The 22,668-nt window shown below is 30.3% G+C and overlaps 2 protein-coding genes and 1 long non-coding RNA gene across 4 annotated transcripts; 1 reads left to right on the top strand and 2 right to left on the bottom strand.

The window, feature by feature from the left end:
- Positions 1-2,475: 2,475 nt before the first annotated feature.
- Positions 2,476-5,194, top strand: LOC108476879 (uncharacterized). 2 transcript variants are annotated; one of them, XM_017779242.2, is made up of 2 exons: positions 2,476-2,731; positions 3,353-5,194. In XM_017779242.2, exon 2 carries the CDS (start codon positions 3,377-3,379, stop codon positions 5,018-5,020), a length of 1,644 nt encoding a protein of 547 aa, XP_017634731.1. In that variant the 5' UTR covers positions 2,476-2,731; positions 3,353-3,376; the 3' UTR covers positions 5,021-5,194. The 2 variants fall into 2 exon arrangements, with proteins under 2 accessions (XP_017634731.1, XP_052886405.1); XM_053030445.1 differs by having other exon boundaries at positions 3,344-5,194.
- A 7,096-nt stretch (positions 5,195-12,290) lies between these two features.
- LOC108456766 (probable WRKY transcription factor 17) lies at positions 12,291-13,857 on the bottom strand. The gene is made up of 3 exons (XM_017755462.2): positions 12,977-13,857; positions 12,735-12,860; positions 12,291-12,650 (listed from the first exon to the last, which is right to left on the bottom strand). Exons 1-3 carry the CDS (start codon positions 13,681-13,683, stop codon positions 12,476-12,478), a joined length of 1,008 nt encoding a protein of 335 aa, XP_017610951.1. The 5' UTR covers positions 13,684-13,857; the 3' UTR covers positions 12,291-12,475.
- A 7,297-nt stretch (positions 13,858-21,154) lies between these two features.
- On the bottom strand, positions 21,155-22,668 carry LOC128295203 (uncharacterized). Its single transcript, XR_008285543.1, has 3 exons — positions 22,589-22,668; positions 22,026-22,108; positions 21,155-21,334 (listed from the first exon to the last, which is right to left on the bottom strand). It is a non-coding gene; the product is annotated as an uncharacterized LOC128295203 (long non-coding RNA).

Raw genomic sequence — 22,668 nt, 5'->3', positions numbered from 1 at the left:
TCTATAATAATCTTTCTCTTTCTTTTTTTTTAATAATTGTTTTTACTTTTTATTATTAGTCTATATCTATTTATACTTTAAGCCATTTAAATCTATTTATTTAGTTTATTTCCTTTAACTCTATTTAAATTTTTAGACAAAAAAACTTATAATAATCATTTCAATTTACTTTTTTTCTTAGTTTAAATTTAAATAAAATAACTTTTTTCTTAATGTTCATTATAAAAGTAAATTAATACAGTTGAATATCTAATTCTAACAATTTCGATACCAATATTTTCCTTCATATTTCAACTTTAATTTAACCATTTGTTTTAAGTATTTTTAACCTTTTATTTTTAAAAAGAAACTAAATAATATAGTTTTGAGAAAAAGTATAATCTAAATATTATATATCTAACTCCCAATTAAAATAAATTGGATGAATCTAAACCTTTTAAATATATTTAAAATAAATAGATATATTCTCAAATTCTTATTATGAGCTTTAAGTTGCCTTTAATGAAATGTTTGGAACATCTACCAATGGTAACCGTTACATTGAAAAAATATTCCACGAAATCAAACATTTGTACTCGAATTAACAACCATTTTTATTTCTTTTAATTTTTATAATAATACACAACTTTTCATTATCTCTTGCATGTGTAACCTTTAATGAAGTTTAATCTCTATATAAACCTATCATATTCTTCACCAAAATCTTATCAAACATCGTTCTGCAATATCATCACAAGAAGCCAACATTTTGAAGCATCATATTCATCATAAGTTTTTCTCCTAGTCCTAATAATGATGCTGTTCACCCATGCACGACCATTTGAAATCTCCAAGTTAACCCTTGAATCTCGATGGACAGTTAGTAATTTTTTTCTTAATTTCATTATTATTTCATGTACAAATAATTTTAATTATATATGATATGTTGTTTTTAATATTTTCACTATTGAACGTATTATACAGAAGAGGTGGTTATCGGTGATTTTTCTTTTATAAATATGAAAATATAAACATGTTTTCAATTTTAATCTTTCTCTACAATTTAAAGAAAATTCTTTTAATACTTAATAGATTTACAAATTTATAGTTTGTCTATGATGTAGTCAATTGGTTTGACAAAATAACACAATTATAAGTAACATTACATCTGGACCAAAACTTTATCTCTATATTAGTGCTAAATTAACACAATAATAATTATAAAAGTAATTGATTCAATATTGAAGATTAATTATTATAAAAAAGAAAAATAAATTATATATATTATTACGAGAATCAAAGAAAAATAAATATTTGAAAATAATTTGTTTTTATTATAATAATGAGTTAAATAGGTTTGCTTTTGCCATTGAGAATTATTATTACTTATTGAAAATCACAATTATAAATAAAATTTAAAAGCATATTTTAGACATAAAATTATTATTATTATTAGATACTCAAACTATTTTAAATGATTATTCATATTTAATAATTAAAATTTGAATATAGCTTTTGAAGTTACTTCACTTCAAGAAAATCAATTAGAAAATTAAGTTATTTTGTCAAATATACCATATTCAAATGAATTGAATTTAGGTCAATAAATCCTAACACAATGGACTAAGCAATAAAGCAAGTTTATTACAATAGAACATGGAATGAGTAGCAGTAGTTTCTCCAACGTATAGGTTTAGTTTAATCATTTTGAACGGTGAGAGATTAATTTTTTTCTCATTTTCGTTTACCATTTTTCTATTAACGAATTTTTTTGAGAATTTTATATTTTAATTTTTAATGTTAATTGACTAACTTTAATATTTTAACTTTTTATCAATCATTTATCTTCAATGGATAAAATAAACCTACTATTACCTTAATTCGCGCATATATACCTCTGACGGTGCTAATGCTAATAAAATAAAAACTGGATCCATCCTAGATTATGAATACGTAAAATTATGGACTTATGATATAAGATGTCTCTTGTATTTGGTCCACATGGTGTACGTTGCTTGATGAGGAGCACTTGCTTGGGTCCCTCTTTCTAGCACCTCCATATTAATATTAAATATTGAAGAAAGTAACAAGTGGGTGGGTATTTTGGATTTTGAGGGATGTCATTTTCAGGTGGAATTTTAAAGAAACGGGTGATTAATTGGGTCCAAGCCAATGGATTGCAAATTTGCAAGCAAGTTCTTGGTTTACAATTTGGATAAGGACGAGGACGACTTCACATTGACAAGAACTCATTTGGTTTATTAAAGAATTAATATTGTTCTAGTAAATATATAATTTTTTTATGTATAGTCTCTATCATATGCATATCAATCTAAGATCAGCAAAGCTATTATCATTCATTCACGTAATGCCAAGAAATTAGAAACAAACTATTTTTAGCTATGTTTGTTTTTGGTTGAAATAGTCAACATTCACCTCCCCATATGTCTCGGCTACTTTTTTTTATGCTTTTTACTTTTTTTAATTTAATTAATTAATTTCAATGGTCGTCTTCTCTTCTTCCATATATATGAAACCCCTACGTACAGGCAGCCACTTCTTCCTTTAAGTTGTGTTGAAATTCAAGCTCCTAATTTTTCTTTTTCATTTTAATAATGAAAAAACCACCTTTTCTTCTCCTTCTTCTTCCTCCTGTTATGTGCTGTAAATTGTAATCCATATTTATATCCTCCCTTTGTCCTTCATCTATTCCCACATTTTCACACTACATGAATTTGCTGTCATAATCAAGGTGAATATATTGTCTTCAAATTTAATCTATCATTTGCTTGTCTTAAGGGTGGTGCAACTTTATAGGAACTTTGCACGTTATTCTTTTCTCTTGTTTTCTACTTTCAATGGATAAAAAGGTCCCATGTCGAATCCAATTGTTTCTTCATTCAATGTTATGTAAGTGTATTTTCTATAGAGAGCTAAGCTAAAAGCCCAAAACAACAATGCCCATGTCCATGGCCTTCTTTTAATGCAGATCAAGCTCATGGTAAAAGCTTTTTTGGAAGTTTCTGGATTAAGAATTAGATTGTATTTTATTATTTTTAGATTATATTAATTTTCGTATATTAGATATATTAAAAAGTAAATTGATAATCAAACAAAAAGTAAATCAATCATAGTACCATACAAAGACTAGTTTTTAATCATAGAATTGAATGAAATTTTTAACAAAACTACTAGTTTGATATTTAATTTAACATACGAAGATAAATTTACACATTTTGTATAAGAGACAAAATGCAACCCGATTTCTATTACAAGTGACTCCAAGATATCTTTACTGAAAGCAACACTCATTTAGTTGAGCCAGATTGGTTAGATGGTTAAATATTTTATTTGATGATAATAGTGAATGCAGGTTCATTGTGAGAGAAAGTTGGTAATGGAACAGGGCAAAGGTAGAGACACCCTGCGATCGATGGCAACCAAGAAAAAAGAAAGTAGCAGTTTGGGGAAAGAGAAAAGGGTCACTTGCCCTTCAAAACCAAATGCTTCCATTACCACCCTCGGAGCAGCAAGCCAAGGGCTAAGAAGACCCACTATAGCAAGCCTTCAAGGGCAAGAGCAAAGAAGAGTCTCTCTACCTGCCACCTTACCCACCCATATCAACAAGTCTACAATAAGCACATGCAGTGATGGTTCTACCAAGACTGCTAAAAAAATTGGGGTTGTAAACAGCTCCACCAAATCCCAACCCCAAAGACCTGCATCGGCAGCTCCAGTCCAAAAGCCACTTGTTTCTTCGGCTCCACGCAAACCAACAACAGCCAGAGCTGCTGCTTCTTTGAGTTCAAAAGTCACTGCTACTGCACACAGGCCCACCTTGGAAAGGCTTGCCAAAAACCCAATTGCAGGGAAACCATCCACGTTATCATCTTCTTCGTCTAAGACTAGGACTAGGACTATGTCTACGACTAAGAGCTTGAAGAAGGCCCCTACTACTACCACTAAGAGGGGAACTACTACTTTTTTGGCTTCAAAGAAACCTCCATTAACTAAAAAGGATGTCCAAAAAGAAAATTTGGATCATCAAGTTGAGGAGGTCGTGAAAGATGAGGTGGGTGAAGTACATGATGTTGAAATACCAAAAGCTGAAGAAACCCAACAACATGATTACCAGGTTGAAGTTTTGGATGCTACCCATCATGTCCAAAGTGTTGAAGAAGAAAAGGAAAAAGATACCCTTGATGATGTTCCCGCAGTTGTGGAACAACATGAAGTTCCTCAGCTTGAAGAAATGGAAGAACATGATGGAGATAAGGAAAATGACAGCAAAGAGGAGGTCAACGATAGTGATGGTAACAAAGAAGAAGAGGTTCAACAGGAGGAAACTAAAGCAGAAGCCGAAAATGGAGGAGTAGAAGAAGGTTATAGAGCTGAGGAGGTGACTGAAAATGGAGAAGAAAAGGGTGATCATGAAGGGAAAGAACAGGAGTTTGAATTAGTTAAAGAAGAAACAATAGTAGAGGAAGCAAATGTGGTAATTGCCACAAGCCAAGTACAAGAAGAAGCGCTGCATGGGGTAAAGGAAACCATTGAAGAGGAAGCAAATGTGGTAATTGCCACAAACCAAGAACAAGAAGAAGCGCTGCATGGGGAAAAGGAAACCATTGAAGAGGAAGCAACTGTGGTAATTGCCACAAACCAAGAACAAAAAGAAGCGCTGCATGGCGAAAAGGAAACCATTGAAGAGGAAGCAAATGTGGTCATTGCAACAAACCGAGAACAAGAAGAAGCGCTGCATGGGGAAAAGGAAACCATTGAAGAGGAAGCAAATGTGGTAATTGCCACAAACCAAGAACAAGAAGAAGCGCTGCATGGGGAAACGGAAACCATTGAAGAGGAAGCAAATGTGGTAATTGCCACAAACCAAGTACAAGATGAAGCGCTGCATGGGGAAAAGGAAATCGCAACACCCATCATAAGTGATATGGTGATGGAGGGGAAAGCTAGTGATAATAAGGTAGTTGACGGGGGGAAGAACAGTGTTAGAGCACTGATTGGGGCATTTGAGACTCATAAATGAAAACAAAAAACTTACAAAATGCGTGAAGCCATGGTTGAGTTTTTTTTCTTTTTATTCATTTCAATTGTTGGAATCTTTCCCCCCACTTTCCTTTGTTCCTGTAAGAAATTAAATGTAGCAAGAATTTGTAATATTCAAAGATTAATTTAATATGTGTATATATTCTTTACCGAAGGGAGTGATCTGGTCCAAACTTTTAAAGCAAATTAAAGCATATAATATATATATATATATATATTATCCGTAAATTAAACAAAAGAATCTCCTTGTTCGAATTAAGAAAATCAATCCTCTTTATATTTATAACATCGCCAGTACTTGCAAGTAGTAATTTGAACGGTAGAATTCAATTTCATTTCAAGGGCAAGGAGAAAGGATTTGCATCTAGTACTTGCAGAAATATATGAATTAAAGAACCAGCAAACACTTTATACCCAACGGTGTTTGCCAAATTCTTGACAATAAACGTGTATAAATTCCCAACAACAGGTACATCTATCCACAAACATAAATAAAGAGTTTTTTATTTTTCTTTGTAAAAACTGATGACTAAATAATTTATAATCATGTGAAATTTGTGCATGAAATCTAGCAGATTATAAGTTTTAATGTAACCTAGCTAGTAATTGAATCAATGAGTGAATATGAATGTTGTAAATGATCTTTTTGGTTAAGTGAGGAAATGTTATAAATCAGTAAAATGAAATGTTGTGAAGTGATGATAGAGAAGAATATCGGAGTAGACGGAAAATAAGTGCGCTGGCAAGCAGTGGCGGAGCGAGAAAAAAAAATTTTTGGGAAGGGGCAGAATTAAATTATATATTTTTACGACAATAAAAATACAATTTTTATCATTTTAATAATTTATATCTTTATAATTTTTAAAGGATTAAATCAAATCTTTATCCTTTAGGGGGTAAAGTGCAATTTTACCATTATTAATTTAAAATTTTATAACTTATAAAGGGTTTAAATGAAAAAAATTTCATTTTAAATGGGCCGGGGCCCCTGCCAACCTGCTGGCTCCGCCACTGGTGGCAAGTGGTGATGATGGAAGCAATAAAGTCAAAAAAGGTGAGAACTAAAATGGTTATTGTGATTGTAAAAAAAAAGTTGCATAGAGAATTTTAGAATGCACAAATTTGTCAAAAGTTAAAAAATCTCCAAATGAAATATTCCCATATCTATTTATAAGCATTAGAAAGGAAGTTATTAAAGAACAATTATAAAAATAAACTAGGAATGGACGTGCTAAAAAGGTGGATAATGAAAATGGAAGAGGTTACTTGAACGTGGATAATGAGAGGTAAGTTTTATAGATCGTGCGTATACTGATGGTTACATATGGAAGTTAATTGCATATAAAATATTTTGACAAGAAGAGCCTTAAGTTAAAACACACATTTTAAAAAATTATTAAAAAGAGAACTTTTCGCTTCACAAAAAAAAAAAAAAACTTCTCAACAGTATTTATATTGAGCCTTCAAGCTATGCTCTTCAAGACATCCTAAAAGTGGAACTACCCAAAAATCTTGCCAACCCTTCTAAGTCTAGCATTCCCAAAGATAATTTTTCCCTAGAGGTTCTCTTGTAGTTGTAGAGAACGAAAATCCCCGGAACTACTATTAATAGAAATGTTAATAATAAAAAATAAATATGTACATTTTGCCTCCTACATGAGAATTACCTTTGTTGAAAGGGATTCTCATGAATTGGACAAAATAAAAATAATCAGACAATAAATCAATAATGATATAATACAAGTTGCATGCAAAGCCCAATAGTGAAACAATTTGTTCCCTCCTGCCAAGGCATTTAATGGTAATTGCTTAAGCTATTTAGGTAGGAGCAATATGTACACAATTGGGATGAAAACAAGCTTCATCCAAGCAACCGGTATGTGCGCAAGTGGGATGCAAGCGAGCTTCACCCAAGCAACATGTGCGCAAGCAGGATACAAGTGAACTTCTTCCAATTGAGCGGCAATGCAAGCAAGCGTGCTTCATCTAGACGAGTAGAATGTGGGCAAGCAGGATGCAAGCGACCTTCATCCAGGTGAGCAACATGTGTGACAATGGGATGCAAGCGAACTTTATCCAGGCAAACAGCATGTGCGCAAACGGGTGGTACAAAGTTTAATCTATAATCGCTAAAATTTTTTTAAGCAATTCATTTATTATTATTCGATAGTAATATAATTGGTAATATTATCAGCCTTACTTGAGTTTTAAAATTATATAATTAATATATAAGTAAATTACACTAATAATTATCTAACTATTAGCATGTTTTTATTTTCACGTTATGACATTCGATATTTTGATGCATTTTTATCTTATATGTTACTTAGTTATAATTTAGTATTTTGATTATTAGTGTGAATTCTAAATATAACATTGATAGTTAAAATTACTATATTATGTACTAAGTTGAGCTTTGTACTAAGGAGAGTATTGTTGATTGTGATAGTTAGCTTCCTGTATTATTTGATTTTATTCATCAAATAGCGAAAACAGGATATTGTTGAGGCAAATTGAGCTAGGAGTTGATGAGTGGCACTCGACAATGCCAATTGTATACGATGGTTTAATACTTTCCTTATTTGGAAAATCATTAAACTTGTTAATATGTTGTATTATTGAAGATCCTTGGTCCATCTATGGAAAATTAATCTTTGATATATATATTTGGAAATTGGATTAGATTAATGTGAATCAATTAAATTCTTGGAATTTAGAGATTTGATCAAGATAGTGTTGTTGATTTTGGAGAGCATATCTTTGAGTGATTTTGTTTTGATTGTTATTGATTATAGCTATTTTCAAAGAATTACTTTGTATTCACTTAGATTCTATGTTAGCTGTAACGCCCCTTACCCGAGACCGTTGCCGGAGTCGAGCACAAGGCACTACTAAACTTATTTGAGCACTTAACCAAATTTAGATAATTTATATAATACTTTTCAGACAAGCTGTCCAACTGTGTCATAGTTGCTAAATAATTCATATCTCGAGTTATAAAACTCGAAATCCAAATCCGTAAATTTTCTCTGAATTTATACTCATATATCTACTTACCAATTTTTTTCTAGAATTTTTGGTCAATCCAATTAGTACAGTTTATTATTTAAAATCTCCCCTGTTTCAGGGTTTGACTACTCTGACCTTTGTGTATTACGAATCAGATATCTCTCTGTACAGAGCTTCAATGACTATGCTGTTTGTCTCTAATAAAACTAGACTCAATAAGGAATCTGTACATATAAAGTATGACTTCTAATTATCTTTGTAAAATTTATGGTGAATTTCCAAAGTCAAAATAGGGGATCCAGAAATCGCTCTGGCCCTGTTTCACAAAAATTTAAACATCTCATAAAATATAGCTCATATACCTGTTTTGCTTCTTCCATATGAAAATAAACTTATCAAGATTCGATTCCATAATTTATTCATTATTTAATTCCATTTCTACTATTTTTAGTGATTTTTCAAAGTCAAACTACTGCTATTTACCGAAAACTGTTTTAGTACAAATATTGTTAACTAGTTTATAACATCTTTACTTCAATTCATTCAAACTCTATACATGCCATATAAATCTTTAAACATAAAACAAAAACTACCGAATTGATTTGAATAGTGTGCCCTGTTGTGTTGATCCGATCTACCCACTTCACTTCAAGTCAATCTACATAAAAATATTAAACACACACAAGTAAGCTTATTGAAGCTTAGTAAGCTCATAGGCATATAAACACAAATCATATCAAATATCGTACACAATCATATATCTATTAGTTTAACTATTTCATCCTCCAAATCACAATTTCATTAATAACTCATTGGAATAATTTCCATATGGCAACTCACAATTTAACTCCCTTAGGCCCATTTCTCATTTACTTCATTGTCAAATTAGGGAACAATAAGGAATTGAGTGCTTCATTATCACATTGCCATAGTAAACTATGGACTTTCACATTGATCGCATCACACACGAAGCCATAGCCTTGCCATGGTCTTACACGGTTCACATATCATACCGAAGCCATATCCTGACATGGTCTTATACGGAATCACATTATCACATTATACCAATGCCATAGCCCACTATGGTCTTATCCGAGTCACATTATCACATTGCACCGATGCCATAGCCCAGCTATGGTCTTAAACGGCGCACTTATCACATATTTTTCGTCAATTCATCGAGGTCACGAATAGAAGCACTCAAATCCATTGTTCCTACTAATTTGTACTTTTAGTTACACATTATTTATTAGTTAATGCAAATTGATAGTATTCATCAACAATAAAATACTTTAACAATCATAAGATTTTCATAACAAAACATTGAACTTTGTCATATGAACTTACCTGGACTAATTTGTAAAAGTCGTAGAAATTGTGGACTATTCTTGAATTTTCTCCTTTCCACGATTCATTCGTTTTCTTGATCTATAATTATAAAATCATTCCTTCATTAGCATCCATTTCAATTCTATTTCGCTTCACAATTTATGCTGTTCAAATTTCGAAATTGCACTTTTACCCCAAAATTTACAATTTTCACAATTTAGTCCTTCTCAATTCACCCATCAATTGAACTAATTTTTCTCAATTAACACTTTATTTTATCATTATAAACTATTTCAAAACCTTTTATATTCTTAATTTCAACAGAAACCTTCAATTCACAACTTTTTCACAATTAGGTCCTAAATATCATTTCCTATCAAAATCACTTAATAAAACCACCTTAATATAAAATTAGAACTTAAATTTCATAATAATTCATCATAAAATTCCCTTATCCATCCAGGGTAACTTCCAATTTCACCCATAAAATCAAAAACTAATGAATTCTACAAGTGGACCTCATTGTAAAAGTCATAAAAACATAAAATTATCAAGAAAAGTAAGAATTAAACTCACATGATGTAAAATATGAAAACCAGCTTTCTCCAGACCTTATATGGCGTTTTAGCTGAGAAAATATGAAGAAATGTCTAGATTTTTCAATTACATCATTATTTAACTATTAACTTTTATGCTATTTCCAATTTTGCCCTTGTTCACATTGTTTTCTTGCTTATTTCATACCCAAACTGTCCAGCCATTAACCTTTGGGTCTAATTGCTCTTTAAATCCATCTTTTAAATACTTAAGCTATTTACTCACAATTTAACAAATTTTGCGCTATTTTCAATTTAGTCCTTTTTAATTAATTAGCCATCCAAACGTTAAAATTTTCTAACGGAACTTTAATACTAACTCAATGACACTCCATAAATATTTATAAAAATATTTATAGCTCGATTTTCAACTTTGAGGTCTCGATACCTCATTTTTGACCCTTTGACCTAATAAATTCTTTTAATTCACTAATTTCACCATTTCACAAATTCTTCTAAATTCTTACTTGACTCATAAATATTAAATTACTATCTTGTTCAATCTTATTTGTCGAATTTAGTGATCTCAAATCACCATTTCCGACACCACTGAAAATTAGGCCGTTACATTAGCAACCTGAAATTGAATATATGTTTTGAGGCTTGTATAAGTTTTGTAAGAGAGTTTATTTAATGCAATCTAATATGTTCAACATGGAACTATTTTGTAAGAGTGTAAATTTAATTGTAAACATTATTAATTGTTTACTGTCTAAGTTTTCAGGGAGAAGATTTGGAGGTGAGTGTTATACTCTTTAGGTGCAAAAGTGAGATCTCTATACTTGGGAAGTGATAGAGTATGAATCACTTGTTGCATTGAAGATTAAAGATAGTGGAATACTCGCTAAGCTAGGCTCCACAAACATAAGAAATTGAATTGCGTAAACAAACCTCTATGTTATTTCTATTTTGTTTGTACAAATTTTCGCATGTCAAACTGTAGTAATCATTGTAATCTGGCACTTCTATTATATTGTTCATTTTTGGTAAAAAAAAACAACTCAAAATAGCAACAAAATGAAATATTATTTTGCTAGAAAAAACAAATAATATACTGGATTTTGATCATTAAAGTATGTTGCTTAGATTTTTTATGTTGGATTTTACTTTTCTTTTCACTCCATGAAAAAAATGGTAAAATTTAAAAATGTAAAATAAGTAATTTGACGGTTTTAGTGAATTAATTAATTAAGTTCATGGTTTTGTAATATTTTAAAGGTGGATTGTCATTTGGATGGTATTAATAAAATTAAATTTATTAATATTTTTACTTATTTTAAAGTAATTTGATAAATAATATAAATTTAAAAATTAAAAAATCAAAAATTTAAATAGAGAACTAAAATAAATTTTATTTTAAAGTAGAGGTCCAAATAAATTATGCTTTTTTAAATGATTGTTGAGCAGTGGCATCATCTGTGTCTTCTTCACCTAAGCCTCAATCCAAGAAAAGCAAAACTCAACAAGAACGGTTTTGGGGAAAGCTAAGCCATGGTCCTTCAGTCTTTCTCAGGATTCCTTGCTAAATTCCATCTGCAATTCCTCTTCTTTTCTTTTTCGCCTTCTTTATACCATAAATAGTCTTTGCAATAATATTGCTCATCTTTTATTAAGATGCAAGTTGAAAGGTTTAGCAATTTTTTAAAACAAATTATAAATATATAAAAATATTTTTATGATTTTTATAAAATTTGTATGTATTTTTAGAATTGGATTAAATTGATAGGATGTTTAAAGTTAAGGGTTAAATCTATTGAACTTTTTAGAATTAGGACCAAACTAATAGAATCTATAAATATTAGAGGATTAAATTTAGTATTATGTCAAAGAAAATGGCCAAGTAAACATTCCATTAATGATTTAATAAGAAAGTGATGAAAATATCAAATGTCAAAAATGATGTTGAAAAATAAAAGTATGTGAATAATTAGGTGGTGGGAATATATCTTAGCGTTAATATAAAATATTTGTCCAATTCTTATTTTACATATCTAAAAGCATATATTGATTTAAATTGATTCAGATTTGGTTTAAGAACAAATACTTGGGTTGATTTTTCAACAATGGACTTTATATACACGTTGATTATAATATAAACCAATTGAGGTTGAAAAAGTTATAAGACATGTAATGAACATTAACCAAGTACTAATAAGATTATATTATGAAAACAGCTGGAGCTGAACCATACAAAAGATTGAGTTGAAGTCAAGTCAAAATGTACTTATTTCTTTAAATTTATACAAAAACACCTTACCAAGTAAATTAAAATAGAAAATGATAACCCTCCTGTATAAAAGAAATTCAGTTGAAATGTTTGTAGAATTATTAAGATATTATTATTGCTATTTTCATCGTCATCACCAAATCAACAATTAATTTAATTAAGCTTTACTTTTTTCATTAGGAAAATTTATAAATATATCTAAGGAAAAAACAAATTTACATTCAGCCCCCTCAACCACTAAAATATTACAAAACTCTTTAAGTTTATTTGTTTATCAAGTTGACTTGAATACCAGCCCCACACCTGGAGCCATGTTCTCCTGCGCCGCGCCTTCCCCGTGCCGGTGCTCCCCTTCGTATGTTACAATCAACATCGACGGATCATCGGTCGCTCGCTCCACGTGTTTCCTAGCGGGACACCCTCTGACCGTACTACACTTGTAATATCCCCTGACAATAAGTCAACGCAAACTCAGATCACGACTAATCCTAGAAATGCTCTGATTTCATGATTCTCAGGACTAGGGTAGTTACCGTGGGTATGGTGAGCCCTTGATCGGTTTTTGACCGTACTTCCTCCATGAATATTCGTCTGCCGGAATGTCGGCGATCTTAGAACTAATGGCTGGAACTCTGATTACTTTTTTCACCCTGTTTTTCCTGAAATCTCAAACCAAATTCAAATCAGTTTTGATCTTGACTCTATACTTTTTCATGACTCACAACGTGAGCTAATTTTGAAAATTTTGAAAATCCAGAAAAAGCCTCGTATGTACCTTCGCTTTGAGCAGTGACACTTGCCGTTGCCGGAGACGTTCTCGGAGTGCTCATGTTCGCGGCACCTCTTCTTGAATGGAGCAGAGGATAGTGGTGGTTTTCCCGCGGAAACGGCCGCCGCCGGTGTCAAAAATAGAGATGATCCTTGCTTCCCATTCGAAACGCTGCCGTCTCCGGTGATGGCAGAAGACATAAACGAAGAGTTCGACGACACGCTGAAGCTTTCTTTTGTGAACTCCAACTCAGTACTTTTAGTGTTAGAGCTAAACAAACAAGGTTTCGTAAAATCGAGAGTTACACTCTGGGGTTGCGAAGGAACGAAACTAACAGGAGCCGTACTTGGAGCTTCAACCGGCGCCGGATTTACGGTCAGCGGCGGTGCTTCAACCGGAGCAGGAGTTCGAGTTAGAGCCTTGTGGGAATCAGTAACAGTTAGAGAAGCAGCGGATGATGACGGTGAGGAAAAGGAAGACGAGGACTGAATCGGTGCACGTCTGAACCGAGCGTGACCGGTTCTATTAATTAGTGAGATGACCTTTTTGAACTTAGAGACCGTGAGATCGGCAACCTCAGCGCAGTCGAGTCGGTTAGACTGGTGAGAAAGGAGGCTAATCAGGTGCTCCATGCTCTTCATACCTTGCGTTGCAGCCTCTTGAATGGCCATCTGATCATCCATCTTAGGAAAACTCATCAGATCCACCGCCATTTTCACGAAAAACAACGACGACAACCAAAGGAAACTAAGCAAGTTGAGAGGTCAACAAAACATTGAAGCCTGGCGAAAAGTAGAAGAGTTGAAATGTGAAGGGGAGGTAGAAGGTGAAGGAGAAGGGGGTGATATAAGGGCTAGGGCCGGCTAAAGGATGACCAGATGACCGGGTAAAAAGGGGATTTCAATCCGAGGGCCTAGATTGATTTGAAAATTTCCACGAGAGAGAGTTGAATACAGATTAAAGAAATCGGTGGGTGGTGGGCGCCAGCGCAGAGGGAATATGAGGTAAGATTTGGTTTTTGTTTTGGTCCAAAGGAGGAGGGTAGATTTGAAATTTCCGTTGAACAAACAACGTTGACGATAATAAAACAGACAATGCGCTGTTACAGATCAAAGTCAAAGTAACAAAAGTAGCGGTTCATTTTCAATTCAAAATAATAATAGTAATGGTAAACTAGTTGACTAAGTTATTAATAAGTTTGTGTTTGGTAATTTAACTTTAAAATATTATAAAATAATTATTTAATTATTTAAAAATTTTTATTTAAGTCATTAAATTGTTAAGTTTATTTTTTAAAAGTCTAATTAATGGGCTCTAAGCGATAATTTAATTACTGGTACAATAGATTAGTATCTATCGACAATTAGAATAATACACCTAAGGTCTAAGCCTATCTAGTGATTAGTGTTGCAGATAGGAGAAGAAAATTGTTTGAATTTGTTCATAGATTCGTGACGTATAAAAATATTGAACTATAGAATAGATGAGGAATGAGAATTTTCAATTGGTGTAGGGCGATACAAACAGAAAATATCATAGAACAATAATTTTTACATTTCAGTAATTTAAATAAAATCTTTCAAATAATTTAAAAATTATTTTATAACTTTTTAAAATTAAATAATTAAAATATAAATTTATTAATAATTTAATAATTGAAATCTACCTAATAGCGGTTCAAAGTTATGTATGGATTTATGTTATTTTTTTATTTTGGTCAATCTTTTTCATTTTTGCAAATTTAACGCTTAATGGTTTGACCGTTTGATTAAATTTGAAAAAGTGATGATAGTGCAGTAACTCTTTTTATTAGAAAGTCAATTTTATTTTTTAAATTAAAATGCCATTTATTCAAATTAAACACATGGGTTCGGTGCTATTCAACTCTAACTTTTTGAAAGAAACCAAGTAACTTCAACTTTAAATCATTTTCTAAAACAGTTATTAATAAAATCTTATTTTTAATTATTGTTTTTAAGTTTTGTTCAGCAAATTTATTTATTAGGCTCAATTGCACGTCATGTTCGTGAACTATGAGTCGTATTTTAAATTAATTTTAAATTTATTATTATAACATATTTAAAACACAAAATTAAAATTTAAACACGTATATTCTTCAATATATGAATAATTTAAATTTTACATTTAAAAAAAGATAATATTATACACCACAATTCTTTTTTAATAGGTTAGATTCAAGTTTTAAAATGTATTTATATTAAATCTAGGATAATATTTAATATCTAAATTAATAAAAAATTATTTGATATAATATTAATAATCGAAAGATTTTAATTAAAATATTTGAAAATCGATTTAGAATATAAATCATAATTTAAAGATGTTGCGCAAATAATAGAAGATTTTTGTGTCGGCAGTCAATGTTTAAAAAAAAAAACGAGTTGTGAATTTATTTATAAATATTAATGAATATAGTTAAAAATTATGAAATTTTTGGGGGAACGACATGCACAGTAAAAGATGGAATGAAAGCTGACTAAAGTGGGGATCACGTGGAATCATTTCCTTTTTTTAACTCAAAGCTGTTGACCAACTTTTTTATTTTTCTGGGTCAATTTTTCTCTTCAATTAACCGGGTGATACCGGTAATTCCCTCCTAAATCGTTCGATTATCTTTGAATTATCCAACGGTTGTTAGCTCATGAATGAGTTTTTAATAAAATAGTACGACTTTAATTAATTTTTCTAGAACTTCGAAGTGCGACGACTTTTGGATCCCAAAACGTGGCATATTTTTAGTGACTCGTCAAAATTTATGAAGAAAGCGAGTCTATCATTTTTTTTAGGGTCAACTTTCTTTTTAAAAGAAATTAATCACATTGCTTATTTTGAAAAATAAATTACATCAAATAATTGGTAAAATAAGGTGTGGAAGTCACTTTTGCGTCTTTGATCTATTTATAGGCCGTGGGAACTTGGACGATATTGAAATTTAAATGAAAATTTTTATTTGTTGCTATATTCAATTTTGTTTGGAGTGTATATCTGTATGTGATATAAAAATAAATGAATAAGTGTATTTTAATACATCACTCTTAATTGAAGATATTGTCTTGGTGCAGATTAAAGAGATTGTCCGAGCTTGCTTAAGTGGAAGATCAATAAACAGAACTAATCCTGTTAATACTTTACTTTATGCTTGTTGAGGTATCATTGGTTAATTTTTTTGTAAAGCATAAAGTTAATGTATAATGTTTTTTGTTCTTTTGTAGCAGTTTAACTGTATTATTGGATTAATGAATTACATCATTCATCTAAAAAGAAAAAATAGTTTAGAGTAGAAATTGATCTAAGCATGATATTAACTCATTTTATGTTTGTCTAAGCTCAATCCAGTTCGAAAAATAAGTTTACAATTTTGCTCAAATCCATCCATATTTTTAAATGACTAACCCAAGCTTATTTTAGGTCCCTTCATATTATTTTTTTTAAAATTTGTTAAAATATATATTTATGTTGATTTTATTTAACATTTAATAATTTTTTATATTTTTATTTATTAAAATTTTTTATATAGTTATTTTAACTTTTTTAATGTTTACATTAAAAGAGTATTATAAATTTAATATATATTTATTTTTATGTTATAAATTACATAATATAAAGTATTACAAATTTTAAAAATAGGTAAGTCCATCTTGAATCATATTTTAAACTGGTCTAATTTTTTTCTCAAGCCCATTTTTACATCTAATATTTTTGCCCAAACCCCTTCAAATTTCAAGCAAGCCTTTAATCTTAGGCAATAGCTTAACTTATGAATAGGTCTAGTATAGAGGCTATCTATTAAGAATCAAATTACATTTTACCCTATTTATTGAACAAAATAACCTCTATATGTCAAATTAAAAATAAACTAAATATTTCTATTAAAAATCTCATTTATTTTTTCTCAAAGATACTTTTAGCTCATATTATTTAATAAAATTAATGGCAAAAAGTTTTATGTTGCGATTAAAAACACATAAACGATTAAATTATAATAGAAGGTTAAGTAAACGAAAATATATAATATAAATAACTATAGGATTAGGATTTGACGTTAAAAAGAAATAATCGTGAGTGTTGGGATTAAAATTGCTCTCTTTGAAAAACTATTTTTATATCATTGACAAATTGTATTTTTCAAAAATCAATTCGGTCAATAAAAAATAAAGTAAAAATTTTCAAACATTTTTAAATAAAAAATGAAAAACAACTTGTGAGGAATAGCATCATCAAAGCTCTTCCACCCATTAAAGTCAAACAAATTGTTTTTATTTATTGAATTAAAAACAATTAAATGGATCCGTGTGGGGATTTGATTGTGGTTAAATACGTTAGGGTCAACCAAAAAAAAAAAAAAAGAAGGAGATTCCCAAATATGGGTTTGGGGTATTATTGCTAATAAACAAATCCAAACAACATTTGTCAACTTCTTCCATTGCCATGTCTTAATAAAAGAATCATGACAGATAGAGATGGCAATCTCAATACTATTTTAATACTGTGTATATAAAATAAAAGGCAACCTATTAATATTCTCTTTTTCATCACTCAATTATCGATTTTTTATTTGTTGATAAAAAATTTAAATTAAATAATTATTTTGTATTTTAGACCTAACTATTAATTTAATTCTTCCTAAAATAAATGAGGAAAACCCAGAGATTTTGAGTTTGGATATAGGATAAAGCTACTCAAAGTAGTTCTTTATCAATTTTGATGGTTTCTTTGTGTGTTCGGATGGCAGCATGGGTGGGAAACACGAGTGCTTTGTGTTTTGATTGATGAAGCTTATACAACTGAATCGGTTAATACGTTGAGTAATTTACTTAATTTAATTTAGATTAGATTTACAAATGATAATTGATATCTTTATTACATTAGTTAAAACTTATATTTGATTTTGTTTATTTTATCATGTAGTTATTGTACACATAAAATTGGAATTAAATAAGACTTGAAAATTTGGAAGATAAACTTTATTGATAATTTCAAAAAATATATAATCTCTAAAAATTTCCTGATTACAAAAGAAACTTCTTTTAATTCTTCTATCCAATTGAGTTTCGATCCAAGAGTTATCTAATCTTGGTCTCGGATGAATACAGATTGCTTCAAGTATCATGGTTGTTTGTTCTTAAATTGAATTTAGACCTCTTTTATTCAATTGAATTGAATCAAAAAGATAATTTTTTTCAAAATACGATATTTACCCTCCTTTCCTTGATTCAAGTTTGCTTATGCACAAAGCGAATGAGCAAGCATAATTTTGCTTATTCAAGCACTAGGTCCTCTTCGAAGCCAACAGGCAAAAACTTAGGGTGCACCACTCTTCAACGTAATGACACTCCAAGAGAATAAATTTTTACTTATGTTTCGAACATTAACATATTTATATAATATTGTACTGTATATGAAAGATTTTTCTTACTAATTCCTATATCACCTGTAAAATGCATGACATGAGAGCCATTTGCAGTTCTCCTTTTCACCTCTAAAATTTCAATCATGAAATTGTTTGGTTTTTAGCATTATACTGAACAAAGAAGTCATTGGCACTGGAGTTTGATGTCCAAGGAACTTAGACCTCCCATTTTCTGTATAGGAAAATGACATTTAAGACATTTTTATTTTTTGATGGAAACAATTGATGCACACATAGGTTTTAAAAAGCCTTACGAGTTGTTATAGCTGGTGGAAAGTCTCCTTCCGCAGATTAGGTATGTCGCTTTGCATTAAAATACGTGCCAATAGATGCAACTAAAAAAAATAAAACAAAAGCTAATTTCCTTAGATCTCCTAATTTGATATTAAAAGAACAATAATATATCCACCTATTGTTGTTTTGATTAAATTCAACAAGATGGAGACATGAAATCAACTGAAGATGCTATTTATGTACAACTCTCTAGACAAGCTTCAACTTCAAAAACTTGGCAGATTTAATGATCCAAAGGTAAATGAAAAGATCTTCTGGATGCGAGTGGTCATCATCTGTTACTGGGTTTATGAAGAAATGAATAGCATTGGTCAGATAATACCCAAAAATGATGATATATCTCACGGTGATGACGAAATTGTAAGGATTATTTTCGAATGCCCAACTTCGATAAACAGTTTACATATTAGCTTGGCCTATTGTTCCTTCTAATTTCCAATTTTCCTTCTTCAAATTAGTTGTAAATATGATCCAATCGAGGCGTGGTCCTGTTTAGGAGAGAATGCACAATACCTGGACTACTTGCTATACAACCAAACATGGCCATGTGTGCTTAAACAAAAAATTGAATGGGAACTAACAATTACTCATGCGCTTCTATGAATGAATCCAATTTCGTTTGTTTGACCAGTAGAATTACCACACTTGATACACTTGCTTCTTGATTAATTCCATTCCATGCTTGTGATGCTGCTAATTTCTATTTCCAATGCTTACAGGGGATCTAGTGCTTTTATCATTTCCATCGCTTCCATTCTATTTTGGCTTTTTTAATTGTCCCTCTATGCTTCATTTTGCTGCTATTGTTTTCTGTAATGGTAGATTGTTGAATCGGTAGCATTTATTTAACATAATATCCTCTTATGTTTTTGATTTACCTAAAACGATATCAATGTTAGTGATTTGTAAAAATTATTGGTTAAATCAAAATTTCATACATATGATTGTATAAAATTAAAGTTCATATATTACCTCGCACATTAAACTAAAAATTAAGTGTAGTTTTAAATTTAACCCTACATTAATATATTAAAACCCTTATTAACAATTATTTATTGTAACGGTTATGAAATTATATTTGATGCATTGAAAATGCATAATTTTATACAGCATCAATAAATTAAATAACGAACATCATAAAAAAGCTAATTTCACTTAGCTTTATTTCTAATAATGTAGCATAATTTGGTTCATTGATGATGCATAGAATTATAATACATCATCAATGCATCAAATATATATTGTTAATATAATCACATGGTACTCATCCGTTTTACGGCGACATAATGATGGGACTAAAATCCCATAGTTGTTGAGGTCAAAAGTTTAGTAGAAATTAAAGAAATTAAGATTGAAAAGTATTGAAATCTGATTGGAAATTGAATATAAAATGATGAAACTGAAATAAAAAGAAAAGTGTAGAATTTTCTACACTCTCTGGAGAGTGAAACGGAATCAAGCATCAGCCGAAGAAATAAATAAATAAAATGGAAAGAAAGGAAAAGAAAAAAAAAAAAAAAAGGAAGGAAACATTTTCATGCATTTTTCTTGAGTTTTTATTTAAAACCACAGTCTAATTTCATATTCTAGAGTGCTATAGAAATATTTTCCATCATAGAAACTACTTAGATGAAGAAGAAAGTGATTGAAATGCATAGGAAAGTGAAGAAAAATGTTGAGTTTAAGTGAAGAAATAAGTAAGCACTTAATTGAATTCAAAGATTGTTTATTTTAATTTGAATATTTGAATTTTAAAATAAAATAATTAAATAAGATATAGTTATGATTATTGAATAAGTATTTTTAATTTAATTGTAACGCCCCTTACCCGAGACCGTTGCTGGAGTCGAGCACAAGGCACTACTAAACTTATTTGAGCACTTAACCAAATTCAGATAATTTATATCATACTTTTCAGACAAGCTGTCCAATTGCGTCATAGTTGCTAAATAATTCATATCTCGAGTTATAAAACTCGAAATCCAAATCCGTAAATTTTCCCCAAATTTATACTCATATATCTACTTACCAATTTTTTTCTAGAATTTTTGGTCAAGCCAATTAGTACAGTTTATTAGTTAAAATCTCCCCTGTTTCAGGGTTTGACTACTCTGACCTCTGTGTATTACGAATCATATATCTCTCTGTATAGAGCTTCAATGACTATGCCGTTTGTCTCTAATAAAACTAGACTCAATAAGGAATCTGTACATATAAATTATGACTTCTAATCATCTTTGTAAAATTTATGGTGAATTTCCAAAGTCAAAACAGGGGATCCAGAAATTGCTCTGCCCTGTTTCACAAAAATTTAAACATCTCATAAAATATAGCTCATATACCTGTTTCGCTTCTTCCATATGAAAATAGACTCATCAAGATTCGATTCCATAACTTATTCATTATTTAATTCCATTTCTACTATTTTTAGTAATTTTTCAAAGTCAAACTACTGCTACTTACCAAAAACTGTTTTAGTACAAATATTGTTAACTAGTTTATAACATCTTTACTTCAATTCATTCAAACTCTATACATGCCATATAAATCTTTAAACATAAAACAAAAACTACCGGAATTGATCTGAATAGTGTGCCCTGTTGTGTTGATCCGATCTACCAACTTCTCTTTAATTCAATCTACAAAAGAAATTATCAAACACACACAAGTAAGCTTATTGAAACTTAGTAAGCTCATAGACATAAAAACACAAATTATATCAAATATTGTACACAATCATATATCTATTAGTTTAACTATTTCATCCTCCAAATCACAATTTCATTAATAACTCATTGGAATAATTTCCATATGGCTACTCACAATTTAACTCCCTTAGGCCCATTTCTCATTTACTTCATTGTCAAATTAGGGAACAATAAGGGAATTGAGTGCTTCATTATCACATTGCCATAGTAAACTATGGACTTTCACATTGTTACGCATCACACACGAAGCCATAGCCTTGCCATGGTCTTACGGTTCACATATCATACGAAGCCATATCCTGACATGGTCTTATACGGAATCACATTATCACATTATACCGATGCCATAGCCCACTATGGTCTTATCTGAGTCACATTATCACATTGCACCGATGCCATAGCCCAGCTATGGTCTTAAACGGGCGCACTTATCACATATTTTTCGTCAATTCATCAGGGTCACAGAATAGAAGCACTCAAATCCATTGTTCCTACTAATTTGTACTTTTAGTTACACATTATTTATTAGTTAATGCAAATTGATATATTCATCAACAATAAAATACTTTAACAATCATAAGATTTTCATATCAAAACATTGAACTTTGCCACATGAACTTACCTGGACTAATTTGTAGAAGATATTGAAATTTAGGGACTATTTCGCAACTTTTTCTTTTCCTCGTTCTTCTTTGGATTCTTGATCTATAATATAAAATATTTCTACTCATTAGCATTTATTTGATTTCTATTTCACTTCACAATTTATGCTGTTCAAATTTCAAAATTGCACTTTTACCCCAAAATTTACAGTTTTCACAATTTAGTCCCTGCTCAATTCACCCATCAATTGAACTAATTTTTCTTAATTAACACTTTATTTTATCATTATAAACTATTTCAAAATCTTTTCTATTCTTAATTTCAACAGCAACCTTCAATTCACAACTTTTTCACAATTAGGTCCTAAATATCATTTTCTATCAAAATCACTTAATAAAAACACCTTAATATGAAAATTAGAACTTAAATTTCATAATAATTCATCATTAAATTCCCTTATCCATCCAGGGTAACTTCCAATTTCACCCATAAAATCAAAAACTAATGAATTCTATAAGTGGACCTAATTGTAAAAGTCATAAAAACATAAAAATTATCAAGAAAAGTAAGAATTAAACTCACATGATGTAAAATATGAAAAACCAGCTTTCTCCAGACCTTCTATGGCGTTTTGGCTGATAAAATATGAAGAGATCTCTAGA

Source organism: Gossypium arboreum, chromosome 7 (genome assembly GCF_025698485.1).
Source record: "Gossypium arboreum isolate Shixiya-1 chromosome 7, ASM2569848v2, whole genome shotgun sequence".
Lineage (NCBI taxonomy): Eukaryota > Viridiplantae > Streptophyta > Magnoliopsida > Malvales > Malvaceae > Gossypium > Gossypium arboreum.
This window is presented reverse-complemented; position numbering and strand designations above follow the sequence as displayed.

Coding starts and splice junctions, on each gene's coding strand:
- LOC108476879 (XM_053030445.1), top strand. CDS start 3,347: ATGCAGGTTCATTGTGAGAGAAAGTTGGTAATGGAACAGGGCAAAGGT.
- LOC108456766 (XM_017755462.2), bottom strand. CDS start 13,683: ATGGCGGTGGATCTGATGAGTTTTCCTAAGATGGATGATCAGATGGCC. Junction 12,861..12,976: donor TGTCACTGCTCAAAGCGAAG/GTACATACGAGG, acceptor TTGAGATTTCAG/GAAAAACAGGGTGAAAAAAG. Junction 12,651..12,734: donor AAGGGCTCACCATACCCACG/GTAACTACCCTA, acceptor ACTTATTGTCAG/GGGATATTACAAGTGTAGTA.